Source organism: Schistocerca nitens, chromosome 8 (genome assembly GCF_023898315.1).
Source record: "Schistocerca nitens isolate TAMUIC-IGC-003100 chromosome 8, iqSchNite1.1, whole genome shotgun sequence".
Lineage (NCBI taxonomy): Eukaryota > Metazoa > Arthropoda > Insecta > Orthoptera > Acrididae > Schistocerca > Schistocerca nitens.
This window is the reverse complement of record NC_064621.1, coordinates 340,213,771-340,230,635: the sequence shown is the minus strand read 5'-3', so window position 1 is coordinate 340,230,635 and position 16,865 is coordinate 340,213,771. Positions and strand designations below refer to the sequence as shown.

At 42.8% G+C, this 16,865-nt stretch overlaps 1 protein-coding gene across 1 annotated transcript in view; it reads right to left on the bottom strand.

The window, feature by feature from the left end:
• Positions 1 to 16,865, bottom strand: part of LOC126199212 (UDP-glucosyltransferase 2-like) — a 156,755-nt gene that overhangs the window by 84,382 nt on the left and 55,508 nt on the right. The window contains exon 3 of the mRNA XM_049935991.1: positions 2,630 to 2,811. Within this exon, the coding sequence (XP_049791948.1) occupies positions 2,630 to 2,811 (182 nt within the window). The remainder of the gene's footprint in view (positions 1 to 2,629; positions 2,812 to 16,865) is intronic.

The following is a 16,865-nucleotide window of genomic DNA, read 5'->3' as shown; positions in this document are numbered from 1 at the left end:
TAGTACAAGCCCTAAATAACAAATTATCGCCAGTTGGTATTTTTTGTGATCTTTCCACACATTTACCCATTAAATAGTACAAGCTCTAAATAACAAATTATCACCAGTTGATATGTTTTGTGATCTTTCCAATGCATTTGACAGTGTGGATTATGTTACACTCTTAAAAAAACTCAGGTTTTATGGAATTGAAGGCCACACACACAGCTCGTTTGAATCATACTTAACGAACAGAAAGCAAAAAGTTGTGCTGAATAACTCAAATAATGTTGGGAGGGTGGTAAATTCTAGTGAATGGGGAGTTATCACAAAGGGAGTCTCACAGGGTTCAATTTTGGGTCCTCTGCTGTTCCTTATTCTTGTGAATTGCCTCTCACTTAAAGCGTTCAGCAAGAAGAACAAGTACTTTTTGCACATGAGACGAGTGTTATAATAAATCCCACTCCAGAAAAAGCAGTTGAAGATATTGTTAAGGATGTCTTTCAAGTAATTATTAAATGGTTCTCAGAAAATGGACTCTCCCTTAATTTTGAAAAAACTCACTATATCCAGTTCTGTACACCGAATAGTCATACCGACAATTGATGTAGTATATGAACAGGGCTCAGTTAATAGGGTAGATTCCTCCAAATTTTTGGGTGTTCACATTGATAACTTGAACTGAAAGAAGCATGTTACTGAGCTTCTCAAACAATTAAGTTCATCCTCTTTTGCTCTTCGTATAATCGCTAGTCTTGGTAATAAACAGATCAGCCTCCTGACGTACTTTGCATATTCCCACTCAATAATGTCTTTTGGAATAGTTTTCTGGGGTAACTCACCACTTAGACATAAAGTATTGATTGCACAAAAGAGAGCGGTGAGAATAGTGAGTGGTGTTCACCCAAGGACGTCATGTACGCACCTTTTCAAGGAGTTAGGTATTTTAACTGCACTATCAGAGTACATATATTTGCTAATGAAATTTGTTATAAATAATTCATCTCAATTCGCAAAAAACAGTGATGCTCATACGTACAACACTAGATGGAAAAATGACCTTTACTATCCGTTACTAAAGTTGTCAGTTGCTCAAAAAGGAGTACATTATTCAGCAAAACAAAAATCTTTGATCATTTGCCCAACAACATAAAGTGTCTGCCAGGTAGCAGATCAGGTTTTAAATTTAGCTTAAAATAATTTCTTTTCGACAATTCCTTCTATTCCATGGACGAGTTTCTGTTTCAAAACTAGTAATAAAATGTACCTCTAAATGTAGTTGCATGTAAAGAACTAAAACTTTCAGTAATATTAATTATAGCACTATTCATGTGTGCATATATATATCTTGTAATCTTACTTGTTCCACATCATTTCAATAAAATAATAGTGAAAATGATCTAAGGAACGTGACATTACTAAACTAAACCATCTGGACGTGCATCCACTCATCTCTTGGTCTCCTCTGTAATTTTTACCGCCCACACTTTCCTCCAATATTGAATTGGTAATTAGATTCCTTGATGTCTCAGCATATGTTATATAAACCGATCCCTTCTCTTAATCATGTTAGGATATAAACTCCTTTTCTCAAAATTCTATTCAGTATCTCCTCTTTGGTTACGTTATCTGCCCCCCTAATTTCAGAGTTTTTTTGTAACACCATATTTCAAGAGCTTCTAGTCTTTTCTTGGCTGAACTGATTATCATCCACGTTTCAGTTTCGTACATGGCTGTACTCTAGACAAATGCCATCAAAAAAGACTTCCTAACACATATAAAACTCGATGTTAGCAAATTTTTCTTCTTCAGAAACGCTTTTTCGCCATTGCCATTCCTCAACTGGTATCCACTCTACTTCGGTCATCATCAGTTATTTTACTGTCCAAGTAGCACAGCTGATCTCCTACTTTTAGTGTCTCATTCATAATGTAATTCTCTCAGCATCGCCTGATTTATTTCGACAACATTCCATTACCATAGTTTTGCTTTTGTTAATGTTCGACACTACCCAATCCGTTCAGCTGCACTTCCGAGTGCTTTGCTGTCTCTGAGAGAATTACAATGGCATCGGCATATCTCACTTTTTATTTCCTCTCCCTGAACTTTAATTCCCTTTCCAAATATCTCCTTGCTTTCCTTCATAGCTTGCTTGGATAACACTGGGCATAGGTTACAACCATTTCTCACTACCTTCTCAACCACTGCTTCCCCTTCGTCCACTTCGACTTATACAGTTGCCGAGTGGTGTCTTTACACGTTTTAAATAACCTTTAGCTCCCAGTGTTTTATGCCTGCTACCTTCAGAAATTTAAAGAGTGTATTTCAGTCAACATTGTCAAAAGCTATCTCCAAATCTATAGATGATATAAAGGCAGGTTTCTCCTTTGTTGACCTATCTTCTAAGACGAGCCTTACGGTCAATATAGACACAGTTCACCGTCCTGATATATATGAAGTTCCCCTCTTCCACCACGCATTTGCCTAGGGTGCCAATTTGCATTCAAGAAGATGTCCTCAACATTCATTGCTTGAATGTGGAACTTATTTTTACTTTTGAACGTTCTCCAAAAACAAACGATACTTAGGGTTGGACTGGCAATGCATTTTTGGTTAAATTTATACTTAGTTTTCAGGCAAAGAAGCTTACCTTATCAGTTGCTGAACTGCGGCTTCACTTAACTGCCGCTCACTGTGGGCATTGGCGGTTTCGGTCAGCATTTGAACTGAGACTGTTGGTGGATCCTCATACATCTTGACGAAATTATATGTCTTCCGGTTGAAGATATACGAGACGGAAACATCAATCTGAGTGAAATTCTCATGGCGTATCTGAAACACAAACACATATGTTCGTAATATAAGCACTTCCCTATAACCAGACCCAGCAGGCCGGCCGCAGTGGCCGAGCGGTTCTAGGCGCTACAGTCTGGAACCGCGCGACCACTACGGTCGCAGGTTCGAATCCTGCCTCGGGCATGGATGTGTGTGATGTCCTTAGGTTGGTTAGGCTTAAGTAGTTCTAAGTTCTAGGGGACTGATGACCTCAGAAGTTAAGTCCCATAGTGCTCAGAGCCATTTGAACCAACCAGACCCAGCAACTATAGTACAGTTCACAACAGTTAAAAAGAAATGTAGCTTTAAAATGCATGATGAATCGTTTCTTATTTCTCTGAATGTGTAAAAGTAATTTTCAATATCAGTTGAAATTTATTGTCTTCAGCAATGGCCATATTCACGCCTCTACTTAAGATGCACTGTTCGTTCCTTTGACCAATAGTTTTGAGATACTTAAGGATGTGGGACGTGTTAGGAGAAACAATTATATAGAGTGTATTTCACGATGCCTACTGCAGGATACTACACGATGTCGTGGGGATAATGTCCGGTCATATTAATGTGACCACCTGTCACCTATCTGAAAACCATTATTTGCAGCGTGGACCGGTGCGAGAACTGCAGGAAGAGCGTCTGTGAAGTTATAGAAGGTACCGACTCCATTGGTGTGGGTAGTTGTGCTGGGTTTCTCGGTTGAGGACCCACGGTGGAACATCTCGATATAGATGGTCCCACGGACTCTTGATTAGGTTTAAATTCTGGGAGTTTGGTGGCCGGGGAAGCATAGTAAACGCTTCCTGGCGCTCTTTGAACAACCCACGTACACTGCGAGCTGTATGATACGAGCATTGTCGTGCTGGTAGATGACATCGTTCCGAGGGAAGAAAAGAAATGGCATATAGGGGTGGACCTGGCCCCAAGAATAAATGCAGCCTATTTTGAGCCATTGTGCCTTGCAGAATGGCAAGATAACCCAGGGAGGCCACGAAAACAATCCTCAGACTATAATGGCTCCCTCCTTCGACCAGGATCCCTCCGACAATTTCTGCAGGATGTTTGCTTTCAGATGTTTCTAGCTGTGTATGCCAACCGCCGTCTGTCCATTGGAGCGTAAAACGTGATTCATCCGAAAAGGTCCCTATCGCCCTCACTACACATCCAGCTGTGTTACTGGCGCGCCAGTTCCAGCCTTCGTCGTGATGAGAGGCAGAGAGCGTGGGTGCTTGAATCAAGTGTCTGTTGCGGACGCCCATATGCAACAATGTTCACGGACGTCGAGGACACACTGTTGGTTGCCCTTTGGTTCATCTGGGAGGTCAGTTGCTCAATAATTGCTCCTCTATTTACCCGTACACATCTCCACAGCCGTCCGCCACAAATTTCATCCATGGCCTGTACTGCATGACTGTTGCCTCGGTGCCAGTTCTGGACAGCGCCATTTTGCCATACACGGTGCACGTTGTTCCACAAAATTTCGGGCGAACTGCAGGATGTTTGTGTTGTGTACATAGTTCCGCATAGTCAGTGAGTACACAACTTTCCCACTAGAGCGCGCCCCGCTAAGCACAACAGCGCAGGCGCAGCACTCGTCCGTCTGTGCACTACGAGATGGCGCTGCCATAGACACGGACCAAATTCTGCTTCCGCCGATCCGGGTATTCATATGTAACGCAGCCAATGAGATCACTGCTAACGTAGAACCTTTTCTCCCCGCAGATCGCACTCGCGCAGTGATACCTGAACGCGCGAGGTATTAAACGAGTGTACAGACCTCTGATTAGTCAGTCTGCATTTGTCTGCACCAGTCTGTACCACTCTGCATTTGTCTGTCCCAGTCTATAGTCAAGTTTCAGTCTGCGCCTAATAAGATTACCATATTCCTGTACATAGCCATGAAGATAAATGAACAGACACTTTGTCAAGTATCAGAGATATGCGAGAATATGATTAACGTACCAAGACCAAAGGTACTTCAGATTGTCAATTGTAAACAGCATCCAGAATCAAGTTACGTAATGTCTATGCTTTTTATTATTTTAATAAATGTGTGTGAAAATTAATCAAGTTCTGTTTAAAGTTGGTCACCGTCAATCTGCTACTCTAAGCGTGCAAGTGGTATTTCTATCGTCTGACCTAACGGCAGAAGATAAACACGCCACGATAAGACCACGAGACATATTGCTGACACTTGCCTACTTCGTTAGAGCGATAAGTCAAATAATCTGATGGTGTGTGTACCGAAGGTCTTACAGTACGCACACCACAGTTTGCAACTTCCTGCCACAATATTTCGGCGTAGAGTCTTCTCGCCATCTTCAGGTGATACTGGCGAACACTCCCTGAGCTCTGGTATTTTGTTCCCCTCCGGCACATGCGTGGTGGATTCACTTGTCGTTCCGCGTGCGCTACTTGAGCGCGTTCGATTCTGCTGCGTCGCGTGCCCTCCGTGGTGAAAACTCGCCGCATCGATGTCAATTCGATTGTCTTCCTGCGGTTCCATCACAGACCTATGCCGACTACTGAAGACACGAAGTTTTTCGACAATTGGATTCCATGCCGAATTCAATTGGTAACCGCCGTCACGATTAATAAGAGACTCATTGTCAGACAGTTGTATTTCATTAATAATGCGGCAAATTTTATATAGAGCAATCGACACGTACTGTGCAGGATCGCACTCTAGAACATCAGCGGCATACTCGCCTTCTTCAGCCTTGTAAGTCTGCCATCGCAGAACACTGTATTTCCACTGGTCATGCTATGAATTACAATGAGACAAAAATAGTGGCCCATACATCTAACTTTTGGAGTTCTATTATTAACGAATCCATGGAAATACGGCTATCTGACAATGAGTCCCTTTATTAATCATGACAGCGGTTACCAGTTGAATTCGGCATGGAATCCAACTGTCGAAAAACTTCGTGTCCTCCGTAGCCGGCGTAGGTCTGTGATGGAACCGCAGGAAGACAATCGAATTGACATCGATGCGGCGAGTTTTCACCACGGAGGTCGCGCGACGCAGCAGACTCGAACGCGCTCAAGCAGCGCACGCGGAACGACAGGTGAATCCACCACGCATGTGCCGGAGGTGCCTTAAATACCAGAACTCAGGGAGTGTTCGCCAGTATCACCTGAAGATGGCCAGAAGACTCTGCGCCGAAATATTGTGTCAGGAAGTTGCAAACATCACGCAGTTCGCCCGAAATTTTGTGGAACAATATGTACGCCGAGAAAGTTTTATATCTCACGGTGCACGTTAATCAAGGCGGCACGCGAACTAGTTTACAGACTTAGTCGTTTCGGATATGCTTCCATCTTTGGCCCGAAAGCCAATGATTATGACCTTTTGGACGTCTGATAAATCGTTGCGTTTTCGCACTACGACAACGACTGCACTGTTCTCTCTGGACTCCCGAGACGCTTTATATGCCCTCCACTGCTAGTGCTGCCACCTGCCACCAGAGGGTGGTTATTGGACGTCGACGTCGAACTTGAGCGGTAACCACATTAATGTGACTGGACCGTGTAGATACAGTTCAGAAATCTACCGTCTGAATGTAAAATAAGTAGGAAGACTGGATCACTTTCGGATCTCCTGCTTCACGTTACGGACACAAACTAAGAAGAGGACACCGTCGTCAGTACTGTTTTCGTTCGACAACAACAAACGTAGAGAGAAACTGATACGTCCACAATTAAGGAGTTTCACTTTGCTCCCTTATTCCTGGTATTGATTCTGTGACCTGATTTATTGGTTTGAAAGACAGGTATATTGTAACCTCGCCACAATATTTTGTTTCTGTCTGAAATTTAACCCAACTTTATCTCCCGCTTATAAAACCTATGCATTATCAAAAACCATGTACCCACAAACTATTATCCAATTTGCACAAGTATGCTACACTTTGAGTAAACAGAATCTAATATAAACTGAATTGTAACTGATCTGAATGCAACTTGACTTTATGTTAAATGCGCTACTCAAGTAAGACAATTATCTGCCCCTAATCAAAATTTCTACTTACCTCGCATCTTGACAAAATTGTTGCAAATTCCTCGAAAGCACAACAACAAACAGCAAGCAGGCTGCGTCTAAGTTATACTTCTCTTTCTAAATACGTATTCAAACAGTTGCATGTGGTAATGCGTAATGACAAAAAGTGGGGTGGGGAGAGTAACTATTCCTATGAAAAGATATTCCAAGGCAACGATTTCAGAATGAAGTATGAATTCAAAAATACAGGTAAAACTTCGCGTGATCTTTACGTATAACATTGGTCTGAACAATACTACGCTTAACAAAGTCAACAACGATTTATATAAGGGTACAATGTTCACAGATAATTTCTATAAAAACCAGACAGCTTAGTCAGTTAATATGTTAACGCATCAGTGAGGGAAGTAGTATAGTCTTTCTCTTAGCTCTAAGCAAGTTGACTAGCTGACAATAATCATTCCTAGCTGCGCAGTGCTACAGTCTTACCTCAAACTACTTCTCTTAAAAAATAATAACATTATTCAAAATTTATATTCTTTCCACTTTCCAATATATGCATCATATTCATCCTTGCTGTCATTTCTTCATCTAACAGATACAATAACAAGTCCACACAGCAGTACTAAATACGTCCATTACCTACTACACTTCAACTAAGAAAGTATCAGGCTGCGCAGAGGTAAAGACCGTGCCACAACAAGACCAAAGATTGTTGAACATTAACGTAAATTGCTCTCTCTCTCTGACGTGTACATCGATATAATACAAAAACTAAAATGACATGACATGACTACCATACAATATTACTTACCGCAAATTCCATTTAGGAATAAATAAATTGTGAAGCAATAGTTAGTACAACCAGATGTTTGAATCAGCTTCTGTAAGATGATCTGGCATACACCCCACAAGTAAATGGTATTATACGCTTCCCCAAACCGGGAAAGGCACGAGGGAAATAGACTATCGTTATGTTTCTATATGAGATCTTTAAATTTACAGCCATTGTCATTTCACAAGGTGTATGTTGAGTGGCGGAGGAAGGAGGTTAAAACACGTTTCCTTAATCTTCTAGAACGCACGATTTCGGAAATTTGAGGGTAAACCACTCTGTGACGCATAACGCGTTGACAGAACTAAATCGTGACGAAATACGTTCCTCTCCCTTAGATCTTATCTACATATTCTCATTTATCCTATCTCCTCACCTCAACGCTACCTTCGGTCTTCCTTACACTGACAGTACCGTTTAGAATTCCATCGTATGGTTGTCAGTATGTTCCGAGCAAAGTTGCGGGGAAAGACCCTTCGTGGTTCGACAGCCGTTTTCGAAATCTGCTACTAAAGTAAATGTAAAAGTAGCCAAACCCTAACAGACAAATAAAAGCTGAACGGAGCCAAAATTAACGCAAGGTGCGCCATGCGTGAAGCGTAAACGAATTCGAACGTAAAATTGCATCTACCGACTTCAAATAATATCCGAAGGTTTGGTCTTACCTTAAAGCGGTAAACGGGTCGAAGCCATATATCTAGAGACTCTTTGAACTTAATGGCATCGAAAGGTGGAATGACAGATAGAACGCCGAAATACTAAACGTCTTTTTGCGCAACTGTTCCCCAAAGGTCAGGCTGTAGTTCCTTCTTTAAAACATCGCACGTACATAAACGGGCAGAAATTGGAATAAGTGACCATGTTGTAGACAAGCAACTGAAATCGTTCAACAGAGGGCAGGTCACTGGACGTGATGGGATGCCAATACAATTCTAAGAGGGATAATTCTCTTTTTTTGTCTCCGATCAGTCGCAGAATTGGAATTCACAATGGAAATCAATAATATTTTATTTGCAGCATTTAGCTACATCTGCCAGCTACTTCTCCACATAATCGCCGTTCCGACTTAGTCACTTGTCGTAGCGAGGTACCAACTTTCCAATCTTCTTCCCATAGAAGAACCTGTGATTTCCGCCAATTCCCTACTTTGGTCTAAATGTCGTTGTCCATGCCAGCGACTCATGAGAGCGAAGAGATGAAAATCAGAGGGAGCCAAATGCGGCCTGCAGGGTAGGTGCCCAAACAGTTCCCATCGAAACCGCAGTACCTTCTTGCAGTAAGGGGCCAAGAAATGTCATGATGAAGGAAACACGTCACAGTTACGGTATATGAACTGCATGAAATCCAACGAAAACCCTCAGCAGGATTTCATACTTAAAACACTAGCCCTTGTACACAGAGCATGCAAAGGGACTTTCCTCCCTTGTAGCAGCAGTGTACCGCAAGTCTCTGGAGGAGCGAAGTGTTGCTGATGACTGGAAAAGAGCAGACGTCATTTCAATTTACAAGAAAGGTCGTCGAACAGATGCACAAATCTATAGGTCTGTTGTAGAATTCTGGAACACGTTTTATGCACGCACATTTCTGGAGCCGAAAATCTCGTCTGCAAGAATCAACATAAGTTCCGAAAACAGCTATGGTGTAAAACCCAGGTCACACTGTTCGTCAACGAGACCCAGAAAGCAGGAGATACCGATGGCCATGTTGATGATGTTTCCCTTGACTTCTGGAAGACCTTCGATACAATTCGTCACTGCCGCCTAATGAAAAAAATAAGAGTGAGCGTAATTTCAGACCAGCAGTGTGACTGGCCGATGAGTTTCTAGCAAAAAAAATAAAAAAAAACACAGAGCACGACATTCTCAATTAACAGAAGTCTTCAGGCATAAAAGCAACTGAGAGTGTATTCCAAGGGCCTATTGCAATGTTCACTGAAGAGCCAAATATTGTGTAGGGCCCCCGCGAGCACCCAGAAGTGCCGCAAGACGACGTGGCATGGACTCCAATAATGTCTGTACTTCTAGAGGGAATTGACACCATGAATCCTGCAGAGCTACCCATAAATCCGTAAGAGTACGAGGGGGTGGAGATCTCCTCTGCCGGCCGCGGTGGCCGTGCGGTTCTAGGCGCTACAGTCCGGAACCGTGGGACTGCTGCGGTCGCACGATCGAATCCTGCCTCGGGCATGGATGTGTGTGATGTCCTTAGGTTAGTTAGGTTTAAGTAGTTCTAGGGGACTGATGACCTAAGATGTTAAGTCCCATAGTGCTCAGAGCCATTTGAACCATTTGAAGATCTCCTCTGAGGAGCACGTTGCAAGTCATTCCAGATATGCTCAATAATGTTCATGTCTAGGGAGTTTGGTGGCCAGCAACAGTGTTTAAACTCAGAAGTGAGTTCCTGAAGCCACTCCGTAGCAATTCTGGATGTGTGGGGTGTCGCATTGTCCTGCTGGAATTGCCCAAGCCCGCCGGAATGCACAATGGACATGAGTAGATACAGGCGATCGGACAGGATGCTTACGTAGCTGTCACCTGTCAGTGTCGTATCAGGGGACCCATATCACTCCAACTGCGCATGCTCCACACCATTACATAGCCGCCACCAGTTTGAGCAGTCCTCTAATGGTTCAAATGCCTCTGAGCACTATGGGACTTAACTTCTGAGGTCATCAGTCTCCTAGAACTTAGAACTACTTAAACCTAACTAACCTAAGGACATCACACACATCCATGCCCGAGGCAGGATTCGAACCTGGGACCGTAGCGGTCGCGCGGTTCCAGACTGATGCGCCTAGAACCCCTCGGCCACTTCGGCCGGCTGAGCAGTCCTCTGCTGACATGCAGGGTCCATGGATTCATGACGTTTTCTCCGAACCCGTATACGTCCACCCGCTCGATACAATTTGAAACGAGACTTGTCCGACCAGGCAACATGTTTCCAGTCAACAACAGTCCAATGTCGGTGTTGACAGACCCAGGCGAGGCTTAAAGCTTAGTGTCGTGCAGTCATAAAGGGTACACGAGCTGGCCTTCGGCCCCGGAAGCTCATATCGATTATGTTCCGTTGAATGGTTTGCATGCTGACACTTGTTGATGGCCCAGCATTGAAATCTGTAGCAATTTGCGGAAGGGTTGCACTTCTGTCGCGTTGAACGATTCTCTTCAGTCGTCGTTGGTCCCGTTCTTGCAGGATCTTTTTCCGGCCGCAGCCTTGTCGGAAATTTGATGTTTTACCGGGTTCCTGATATTCATCGTACACTCGTGAAATGGTCGTACGGGAAAATCCTCACTTCATCGCTACCTGGGAGATTATGTGTCCCATCGCTCGTACGCCGACTGTAACATCACGTTCAAATTCACTTAAATTTTGGTAACCTGCCATTGTGGAAGCAGTAACCGATCTAACAACTGCGCCAGACACTTGTCTTATAAAGGCGTTGCCGACCGCAGCACCGAATTCTGCCTGTTTACATATCTATGTATTTGAATACGCATGCCTATACCAGTTTATTTGGCGCTTCAGTGTATATAGTGTGCAACTTAACTGAATAGAAACAAGCTTTAACGCCATTACCACAATATTTCACAGTTTATAGGTGCACGGGTCGGGAAGAGTATCAACAAGGAAAGACATGGTTTTGATGGGCCCTTTATATCAATAGCTCTTCAGGAGATTACAAGTTGAGTAAGGCAAAATAAATTTAAAATGCATTTAAGTGGAAAAATAGCTAAAATAGTTACAATGTGGATAACAAAAATTACATCGCTTCAAATTTCGACGAAGTCCGATAGAATGGTACGTACACACACACACACACACACACACACACACACATATATATATATATATATATATACGCGAGCGCGCGCGTGTATTTTTATAAAATATTTATTATAAGAACATCAGCAGTGTTATGTGCATTGTCGCAACTCATGATTCTAAATACCAGTAACAATTTTTTTTTAGAATTTTAAAGCAATCCCAATAAGCCAACAGGAAAATTGTTAAAGATGTTTTTCAAAGAATTATTGACAGGTTCTCTGAAAAAGACTCTCCTTAGATTTCAAGAAAATGCTCTATATTTAGTTTCTACAATTAGTGTACATTTTTACTTAATACCGCGCATCCTGCCTAAAACCCAATTTTTTTAAGAATAGACGGATGAGTAGGACGAAAAAAAAGTACCGTAATGTTAAAACTAGTTGTATGGACCTATTCTGTATTCCACATCATTTCGATAAAATAATCGTTCGAATGATTTATGGAACGTGTAACAAATGAGCAGTACAATTACAGAAAAATGAAAGCTAAATCTAATGTCGAATTGCAGCTTAGTATATTGGTATACACTGAGGTATCAAAAGTCATAGGACAGCGATGTCAAAATATACATATGGCGGCAGTATCACGTACACTAGGTATAAAAGGACAGTTCGCTGGTGGAGCTGTCTTTTGTATTCAGGTGATTCATGCGAAAAAAGTTTCCGACGCGATTATGACCGCACAATGGAAAGTAACAGACTTTGAACGCGGAATGAGAATTGGATCTAGACGCACGCGACATTCCATTTTGGAAATCGTTAGGGAATTCAATATTCCGAGATCCACAGTGTGAAGAGTGTGGAGAACACCAAATTTCAGGCATTACCTCTCACCACGGACTGCCCAGTGGCCGATGGTCTTCGCTTAGTGACCAAGACAATTTCCGTAGAGTTGTCAGTGGTTGCAGAAAAGTAACACTGCATGAAATAATGGCAGAAATCAATGTGAGACGTACGAAGAACGTACTCTTTAGGGCAGCGCGGCGAAATTAGGTGTTACAGGGTTATAGCAGCAGTCGACAGACTCGAGTGTCTTTGTTAACAGGGCGACATTGCTTGCAGCACCTCTACTAGAATAGTGACCTTATCAGTTGGTCCCTAGGTGACTGGAAAGCCTGGCCAAATGAGTCCGGATTTCAGTTGGTAAGAGCTGATCGTAGGATGCGAGTGCGGTTGGTGGACCCAAGTTGTCAACAAGGCAATGTGCAAGCTTGTAGTGGCTCCATAATGGCGTGGACTGTGTTTACATGGAGTGGAATGGGTCCTCTGCTCCAACTGAACCGATCATTGACTGCAAATGGACCATTTGCAGCCATTCATGGACTTGATGTTCCCAAACAGCTATGGGACTTTTATGGATGATAATGTGCCATGTCGCCGGGCCACAAATGTTCGCGACTGGTATGAAGAACTTTCTGGACAATTCGAGCGAATGATTTGGCTACCCGGGTCGCCCGACGTGAATATCATCGAACATTTATGAAACGAAATCGAGAGGTCAGTTCGTGCACAAAATCCTGCACCAACAAAACTTTCGTAGATATGGACGGCTATAGAGGCAGCATGGCACAATATTAATGCAGAGGACTTGTTGAGTCCACGCCACATCGAGCTGCTGCAGTACATCGGGCAAAAGGAAGTCCGACGCGACATTAGGGGGTATACCGTGACTTTTGCCACTTAAGTGTACGATATTAGAATTATATTAAAACCGTCAGCTGCGCACGGGCGTTGATATAGATCAACGGGCACAGGTGAAAATGTGTGCCCCGACCGGGACACGAACCCGGGATCTCCTGCTTACATGACAAACGCTCTATCCATCGCAGCCACCGAGGGCACAGATAATAGTGGGACTGCAGGGACTACGAGGTGTGGCTAGAAAAAAACCGGACTTATGCTGGAAAAAACATTTATTTACAATTATTTACAATTTCATGTTATCTCCTTCAATGAACTCTCCTCCTCGGTCTCTACACCGCTCCATACGAATTTTCCACTGTTCATAGCAATGCTGCAGATCATTTTCGGTAAGTCCATACATTACTTCCGTCGCTTTTTCTTTTACTGCTTCAACAGTCTCAAATCTAGTTCCTTTCAAAGCTGACTTGACTTTAGGGAAAAGAAAAAAGTCACAGGGGGCCAAATCAGGTGAGTAGTGTGGATGATCTAAGATGGGAATGTTGTGTTTTGCCAAAAACGTCTTCACTGACAACGCACTGTGAGCTGGGGCATTGTCTTGGTGAAGGATCCATGACTTTTTTCTCCACAAATCGTTCCGTTTTCTCCGTACTCGCTCACGTAGGGTAGCCAGGACGCTAATGTAGTAATGCTGATTCACTGTTTGTCCCTCTGGTACCCAATCAATGTGCACAATCCCTTTGATGTCAAAAAAAAAAAACAATCATCATTGCCTTGAATTTCGATTTTGACATTCGTGCTTTTTTTTTGTCGTGGAGAACCAGGAGTTTTCCAATGCATCGATTGGCGTTTAGTTTCGGGATCGTAAGTAAAAAACCACGATTCATCGCAAGTAATAACATTGTGTAAGAAGGTGGGATCACTTTCAATGTTTTCCAGGATGTCAGAACAAATCATTCTTCGGCGTTCCTTCTGTTCAATTGTGAGACACTTTGGAACCATTTTTGAACACACTTTGTTCATGTTGAAACTTTCATGAAGAATCTGCCTAACACTTTCCTTGTCGACTCCTGTTAACTCAGACACTGCTCTGATTGTTAAACGGCGATCTTGTCGAACAAGTTTACCGATTTTTTCAATGTTTGCATCAGTTTTTGCTGACAATGGCCTGCCAGTGCGAGTGTCATCACTGGTGTCTTCGCGGCCATCTTTAAATCGTTTAAACCACTCAAACACTTGTGTTCGCGATAAAAAGTCATCGCCGTACACTTGTTGTAACATTACAAACGTTTACCTTGCAGATTTTCCTAGTTTGAAACAAAATTTGACGTTAACACGCTGTTCTTTCTGTACACTCAACATTTTCCGACGCACAGACAAAACGTCAACTACTTAAAACAGACGCCACGGGCAGACTGAGTGCAGGAGGCAGATGAAACTCGAGCAGTAGGCGGAGCGAGAGTCACGTGACAGGCCACGCGACTTTCAGCCTTATTGCATTCGTTTTATTGTTTCACCAGTACTAGTCCGGTTTTTTTCTAGCCACACCTCGTATTTCGCGCACGCCTCACGCGAGACTCACATTCTCACCTTGTACGTCCACACACTACATTCGTAGTGTCCTATCCCAACACACTCATTACTCGTGGAAGACATTCTTCCAAGTCCCGTAAGAGTTCGGGGAATGTGTGTGCATCCGCACAGAAGAAAAAGGTCATGACCGGTATCGCCAGAACTATATCCATATAAGTAAATAAGTGCACGATGGCGGCACACTTGCATAATACTATAATATAAACTGCAAAACCAATCCAAGATCATAGACAGCGTATAATGGAAAAACTATTAATTTCCACTTCTTAAAAATTTTTGTCCTTATTATCATGATGTTTTATGAATTCTACAGAAAATACTTGTGTTTCATCCCCATTTGCAGAGAACATCTTTGATGGACGACCAGTACACTACGTGGTTAGCTGATAACTGAAAACAGTTTGTATTACACATTTGTGAATCCACGTGATTCTATGTGTAAAACCCAAGTCATGGGCGGATACATTTTTAAAGACGTGGTAGGGACACCCCTCTGAGTATGTAAGCAGCAATGACAATTCATTTTAAACAATAGCAAGCCATTGCATGGCCGTACGTATTGACAGCGACGACTTCTGTCCCCACCTCTGTACTTCCTCCCATAAACACATTCCTCTTAAGATGCCAGTGCAAGAGAATTTGGGACCATTCCACAATAACATATCCACACAAGAAACATTTGAAGTGATAAGTTGGCTGGTTACTGTCCTGCTACAAATAATTTCACTATTTAGTGTTGGGAAGAGTTTTTTAGGTGTTCGCAAGAACTTTTCGTCTTTGACAAGTGAAAAATGTTACTTTATCGGTAGCTTTTTAAAGTGCCAGCAACTATCTTTTAGCTGTGAATAATTATACGGTATTCAAGAGATATGAAGAAAAGCGAAACACGTCGCTGGAATATGTAATGAATCTAAACTGGGCTTCCTGGGGCATTTTTAACCTTGTCTTTACGAAGAAGATAACGTTACCGACAAATTCAGGAGATCAGCACGCTTCTGCACAAACCAAGTTTCTTTAAATTCGTCATCAAAGGTGCATAATATCATGGCTGCCTCGTGATGACTGGGTGTTGTGTGATGTCCTTAGGTTAGTTAGGTTTAAGTAGTTCTAAGCTCTAGGGGACTGATGACCATAGATGTTAAGTCCCATAGTGTTCAGAGCCATTTTTAATATCATGGATGTAGAAAAATGCACTGGGTCGACAACATCGTCTTTGTAACGCATTAACCAAACTGTTGTTCAAATACACCTTTCATCATCATTTTCTTCCAATTTACAACGAATGAGTCAATATTCAGACCGTAAAGACTCATAGAGAGATGACATTCATCAATATAAAACGAGAATTTCCCTTAGTCTATGCGAAAGGAACGTTGGTGTACCTCTTTTCTTTGTAAATATCTATAGTGTGTTCTCGTTTTGTGATATGTTCTACATCCTTGACGATCTCCTCACTATTTGCCAGTGCATCTGACAGCGCATTTGATCTAATCTAATCTACTGCCCTCCATACCTGAAGGTGCTTGCCTAATTGACTAGTCACTTACACTTAAAAACACTGACTTCACAAGGAAGATTGTTTGGATGGTTGGTTGGTTCCTGGAGTCAAAGAGATCAAACTGCAAGGTCGTCAGTCCCTTTATCCTATATGCATCGAACCAGGGCTAAACCTCAGGAGGAGGATACAAAAGGCAAATCCTGGGAAGTCCGATTGTAAGCAAGGAGCAATAAGGCAGAGTCAAAATCAGGGAGAAGTAGTAGGGGAGTGAGAGGGAGCGGGGGGGGGGGGGGGGGGAGGGGGGGGCGCTCTGCTCAGAGTGCAGTTGGAGGTCCTCAGAGCATGGTATGCGGTGGGAGACGCATCCTCTGCACCCCACCAGCACCATTACGCTGTCCGTTATCCCAAGGAAACGACCAACACAAACAAGTTGCTAAATATTGAGGAAAGATAAAATATTAAAAACGGCAAACTTTAAAGGGAAGCCTAGACTATGAATATAAAGGACAAGTAGAATAAAAAGGTGGCAGGCAACTGAGCAAGGGCCACCATCGGACACTGGGCCAGAGCAGGTGAAGAGTGCCTCACAGACGGTCAGTGAGGCCAAAGTGCCCCACCTCATATAGACGACTGGAAACCACCTTCGTGGGTGAATAGTGA